The sequence below is a fragment of the Trachymyrmex septentrionalis genome, unplaced genomic scaffold (assembly GCF_001594115.1).
Source record: "Trachymyrmex septentrionalis isolate Tsep2-gDNA-1 unplaced genomic scaffold, Tsep1.0 scaffold9, whole genome shotgun sequence".
In the NCBI taxonomy this organism is placed as follows: Eukaryota; Metazoa; Arthropoda; class Insecta; order Hymenoptera; family Formicidae; genus Trachymyrmex; species Trachymyrmex septentrionalis.
Genome location: NW_017306091.1, coordinates 2,304,400 through 2,310,630, shown reverse-complemented (window position 1 = coordinate 2,310,630; position 6,231 = coordinate 2,304,400). Strand labels below are relative to the sequence as shown.

The 6,231-nt window shown below is 33.6% G+C and overlaps 1 protein-coding gene across 2 annotated transcripts in view; it reads left to right on the top strand.

The window, feature by feature from the left end:
• The first annotated feature begins 1,201 nt into the window (after positions 1-1,201).
• LOC108755956 (troponin C-like) overlaps positions 1,202-6,231 on the top strand; it is a 7,359-nt gene continuing 2,329 nt past the window's right edge. The window contains exons 1-4 of one of the 2 annotated variants that reach the window (XM_018499432.1): positions 1,202-1,537; positions 3,002-3,032; positions 5,517-5,660; positions 5,947-6,066. In XM_018499432.1, the coding sequence (XP_018354934.1) occupies positions 1,514-1,537; positions 3,002-3,032; positions 5,517-5,660; positions 5,947-6,066 (319 nt within the window). In that variant the 5' untranslated portion in view covers positions 1,202-1,513. The remainder of the gene's footprint in view (positions 1,538-3,001; positions 3,033-5,516; positions 5,661-5,946; positions 6,067-6,231) is intronic. The other variant, XM_018499433.1, reaches the window with a different exon arrangement.

Here is a 6,231-nt window from a genome sequence, read left to right as displayed (position 1 = left end):
TAATTATTTTCTTTCCCTCGAAAGCAAGTAAAATACTCTAATTAATATCCTTTTATGAAATAATTGGATACATTCCGCTTTCAAGAATTCGTTATTACGTTGTTTTTTTTTGCAAGGAGGATTTAACTCGTTGCGGTTGTTTCTCGTTCCAAGTCGCTTTCGCTTCTATTGTTGCGAAGATTTTTGTCTTGATTCCAAATAGCAAGTTTGATATCCGATTCGTTCGGTACACCATACGTACTGACGGTTTACTGTTGCTTACTCCAACCGCGGGATTTTCATTCTCTATTTTCGTACCGCTGCAGTAGTGGTACAACGCTACGTTCGTGCAGGGTTGTAATCGCATGAATACGAGAATCTAATAAAAACTCTTTTGTGCCTCAAATCCCTTACAGAAATCTAATACAAATCAATATAATGCAGGAAAGTTATTAATTACTTGTTTGGAGTACTAAAGTACTAAACAATGCTTTTAATACTTAAAATAAATAATTAATTATTGTCTTTCACGCTATTAAATTGACCAGTATTAGATTTCTGTAAAGGACACTAGAGATTTTTTAACATCTATTTATTATCTTAAATAAATCACAGAACTTTATCCAGCTTCATCCTTATTTTGTTTATCAATATCGCTCGTATCTTTGATTAAATATTCATTTTTTTTTTTCAAAATTAAAATTTTCAAATCATCTATTAAATTTCTAGTTATCTTCCCGATTGAATAACAGTTTCTTTTCTCTTTCCTTTTTACACGGCAAGAATAATTTTGCTGAAGTATCGAAAGACATAACTAGATATACAGATCTGAGAATAATTGATTGAATTATCAAAATAATAATAATCATATAGGATACTCAAGCTTGTTGGAATGTCAACACTTTTACCTTCACTCATTTGAACAATCCAACAAAGTTTACATCTATCTAAATTTTTAGTACTTCAGTACTGCTTTTTTCATGTAACCTTGCCTCGGAAAAGGATGTATTTCCGAATTCAAAAAAATATCGATTCAAACCACGATCAAGTCCATTCTGCTACGTCAAAGCTCTTGCCGGCGTTACCGGATCTCACAGGCGAACGCGAGACGAAGAGGAGCCGCCTCGAGTCCGTCTCGCTGATACATCGTCCCGCTGATACACCATTCCCAGAAATAGCGCACAAGCACCTTCCCGGAGGCAGCTTCGAAGTCCCGCTAAAGAGGCAGCAAACGCGTCCTCGACGATTGGCTGGAGCCAGACTGGGGCGCGGTCCGCGATCGGTCACGCAACCGCTATATCGCCCCATTCAAATATTATCGCGACGCTACGTCGTCTCGTAGCAGTGCGTCAAATCAACGACGAGGCTTGGATTCATCGAAACTCACGTTTTCGTTTGTAAAATCCTTCTCGAAAGCAAGTCGCGCGCCTGCGAGAGACTCGGGTCGAAATCGGTCGAGTAACACTTCGGTGTCTTAAGTAGAATAAAAAAAAAAAAAGAGAAAAGAAAAACAGTCGAATTTCGCGCCGCCACCATGGTATGTTCTATCGATGATATTGTAAGTCGTCGCCCTGGTAAACACACACGTTTTCCTGCTGTCTATACTTACGTAGTTATTTGTTGTATTTTTTAACCGTGCTCTCTCTCTCTCTCTCTCTCTCTCTCTCTCTCTCTCTCTCTCTTTCTCTCTCTCTTTCTCCCCTTTATTATCACTACCTCTATCTTTCTATTTATTTGAATATCGTTAAAAATTATTTGCACGTGCCGCCTGGGCATTTAATTATAAATAATAATTCCCTCTAATCTATCTCTTGATGATCTTTGTTTTATTTTTTTATGCATCGTGATTCAGTAGCAATTAACAGTGTACATCGTGCTCGGATTTTCTAGCACGCCTAGATAAAATGTGTCTAACCGATCAACCACTTCTGACTGAGAGAGATTATTTTGGAAACGTGATGGACGAGATTCTGGAAAAACGTGATTGTTTCTTAAACGGCGAATTGACGGGACCGTCTCTTTAAAACCGTTGAAAATAAAATGTGTTTCATTATCCTAAATATATTTATGTGATATAATATTGATCGAAAAATTGATTGATGTGAAAAATTGATTCTTTTCGTGGCTGTTATATTACAGCTTAAGGTGGATTGTTTAAAGCGACGGTTCGAATAAATCTATTCTAATTCATAAATTGTAGCCGGTATGTTTGAATAGAATGATTGAGACTTTTCGAGATAAATTAAACAATGATTTTTTAATAATAATAATCACATTGTCACCATAAAATAATTAAAAATAGTGAATATTTTTATTTAATTATTTTATAAATATAATTAGAGTAAAAAAATTAATTTAATTACAATATCTGTATTTACAAACCATAAATTTAAATATATATTTCAGTGATCTTAATTTTAATTAATTATATATATTTTTAATGAATTTTAATCATAATTATATTTTATATCAAAAAGTTTCAATGTTTTAGCATGCTCAGAATTGCACGCATGAAAACTCTATATCTTGCGTAAAATATATACATATATTATAATCTAAAATCACAGAATAATTCGTATTTATGATTTGAAAGTAAACTTGTTTAAAGAAACTTCAAAGATCAAAATTTGTTGAAATTTAACAGTGCACGAATGTTTCCTCCCTTGCAGCAGAAATGTCCAAATTATATCACAGGAACAATTTACAGATATCGCAATCTGTAGGATATTCGTATGATGTATTCAGAATATATCTGTGTGGACTCCAAAAGTAATTAGTTATTTTTAATATTGAACGCGATAAATTAACAATTTGTGTATGTAATAATTACGATTAGAAGAATGATAAAGATTTTCGATTGATAAGTACTTAAAATTTTTGTGTAACAATTTTTGTGTAATAATTTTGATTGATAAGACTGATGAAGATTTTTGAAGTCCAATGTGTGTATGTATGAAGTATCTAAAAAAATATTTTATACTTCGATAATTTGTATCTTTATCATAATTTTTACCATTTATAGGCTGATGAGCTGCCACCAGAACAACTTGCCGGTATGTATTTAAATTCAAAGCAACTGGTTAATATCTAACAAAATTTCCAATAAAATCGCAATAACAATAATTATAAATTAATTTGATCAATAATAACCGACATAGTACAAAAAATATAAAGCAATTTTATTTGAATCAAATATTATCTTTTTTAAAATATATTTTTTATTTTACAATCTTCAAATGTAAAAATTTTTTGATGTTTATATCAGTTTTGAAAATTGAATACTCTCTTGTTTATAAAGGCAGACAACGAAACTTATCATATTCATTGATTTCGCTGTCAGTTGCTATAACGCAAAAATAGATATTCTCATATATTCCAAGAAAATCCAGGGTATAAACAACGGTAGAACGTAGTAGCCAAAAACAAATAGTCATAAATCTAGTCATCTATACATATCATTTAGAATCTAATACCGTGAAGTTACGTGTTAAAGATTTTAGAAATTATTTGAATTTTTACGATTTAATAATATCGCTAGTTTCGATATCCATTAAATATAACGAGACATAGGCCTAGTTTTACACACACACACACAGTTCACGGTTTACTCTTAACCGAAATTCAACTTATTCCTCGTCTCTTTTCAATTCTAAAATTGGAAAGAGACGAAGAATAAGTTGAACTTCGGTTAAGAGTAAGCCGTGAATTCTGAAACTGGGCCATAGTCACGATTGTACCGAATATACAAGCAAATTTAAATAAAAGCATTTAAATTGCAATCTCTCCGCAACGGAAAAAATGTCCTGTGATATGATAGAATCATTTTTAATATCGCGACGGTGGCTTCGGGGGATTAAAAATAGAGCTCTCTCTTACAAATGGAACATGGTAATTGAGCGTCGAGCACGGATAAATTTTCATTGCTTTCGCCGAGTTTATTTATGCGTTTGATCCGATCGGGGGCAGCTGCGGAGAACGCGGCTATGTATAGCTACGTAGAACGGAATGAAAAAGCAGCGTCTCGCACGACGACAAAGACGACGACGATCGATTCCACGAATATATATCGAAATGACAAATGGAAGGGGAAAAAAAAACCGTAATAAAGATAGGAGAACAAAACAGAGAAAAGGAGGAAGAAAAGATAAGCTTCTCTTCTTTCTTTTCCAATCGTTTGCGATTGCCGGACATATTCGCGCTCTCGCGCTCCGAGATTTTAAGACGGACGTCTGGAATCGCGCGCAGCCTCCCGTCGCTGAATCAAGGCGCAGTAAGACGCGGAACATTCGAGACGTAACTCCCGCGAGTTACGAATATAGCCCCACGAACGAGATACGGTTTTCCTCGGGAGTATACCAAAAATACACCGGAAGATGTAGTTTTTTTCATGCTTCGCTGATAACAGGATTGACCAAACGTTCCAAAACTTTCACATGTTATGTTACACAAAATATATACGTATGTGTGTATTTACAGAAATAAGAATTTATTATGTATATAAAATTAATATTATATGTGATATATGTAATTATATATATGATATAAATAAAGACTAAATGTGAATGAACAGTTGATGGACACTTGTCTGACTTTCTCGCACAAAAAATTAAGTATCTCAGTGAAAAAAATCGGGAAATTTTTAAAGGAGAAAGATAAACCTTTCAATCGGTATTCAAATTTAATCTTTGATGATTGTCCTAAATTATATAAAATTCAAAATTGATATTTTTTTAATACACTAATAAATATGATATAATTAAAAACTGAAGAAATATAATAAATTCTTATTTATGTTCACATAAACACACACAAAGAGTAATAATTACATACCTAACGCAATGTTCCAATATACATTAAATTAGATATTAATACATATGCATTAATATTCCTTACGATTGCTACACAAAAGTTGGCTTATCGCCGAATAATTTCGCGTTAGGGTTAAAAATAAGGAAAACTGGAGTAAGAAGATACCATACGGTAACACGATACTAGTAACGTAAATGTCAAAAGAACTTTCAAAATCTGGATCGCGCGTTAAATCGGAGCAGTTAAATCAAATGAAATCAAATGCAATATAGATTCGTCGAAAATGTCGTAAGATCCAAATGACATGTGTGGTCGCAGGCGTAAACCGTGTAATCGCGCGCGGTTTACATAAGATAAAATAACGATAAATAAATATCACGTAACCCATCGACGCGAACTGATCAGGCCAAATAAGCTCAGCGCCAACCGTCCCGGAAGGACGTTAACATAGTCTAAATCTGTATCGCCCTGTTTAATGTCTTTAACCGGACGATTTATTGTTAGTGAAATTAACTGTAGAAGAAACCGTCCAGAAAAGAGAGAAGTCTTTCATTTCTTTTGAAGAAGCTTCAATTTTTCAATTCTAGCTACACACATCCAATAATTAAAGAAAAATTGTATTAAAAAAGTTCAAAAATTTTCTTTTATTCTTGCTGTTGACTGTTTTGAATTCGCGAAAATCAGATAACAAAAACGTTTTTTAATGCGAAAATATAATTTTTTTGCAGTTCTGCGCAAAGCTTTCGATAGCTTCGACAGTGGAAAGAGAGGCAGCATCCCCACTGAAATGGTCGCTGATATCCTTCGGCTAATGGGACAACCGTTCAACAAGAAAATCTTGGACGAGCTCATCGACGAGGTTGACGCCGACAGTAAATATCATTAATTGTATTAATTATCTACGGCGCAACATCAACAATGTTACAAACACGTACGACGAATTTCGAAATCTATTTAAAGAATATCTATTGACCAAACGTAACGATTGTTTATCTCTCTATTTTTAAAGTGTTTACAGATATTATGAACGGTCTCTACCGAGTTGTTGTCAAATGTCGCACAATTTAATGTACCGTAACACAGTATCTCTCGCAATTTTATTTATAGAATTCGTTGTATTTTTGCACACCACATCTCACATGTAATATCCGCTTGCAGAATCTGGGCAGCTTGAGTTTGATGAATTCGTCACGTTGGCAGCGAAGTTTATTGTTGAGGAGGATGCTGAGGCGCTGGAAAAGGAGCTACGAGAAGCTTTCAGGCTTTACGATAAGGAAGGTAATAACAATTGTCACAAGACTCGCAATGAAACTAAAATATTGGATAAAGCTCGTTATTTTACGAAGTTTCTTCAGTGAAGGCTAACAATCATTTTAATAACAGTAACTATTTTTTTTATAAATTCAAATTATTTCGTAGAGATTTCAAAAACAGCGATTAATG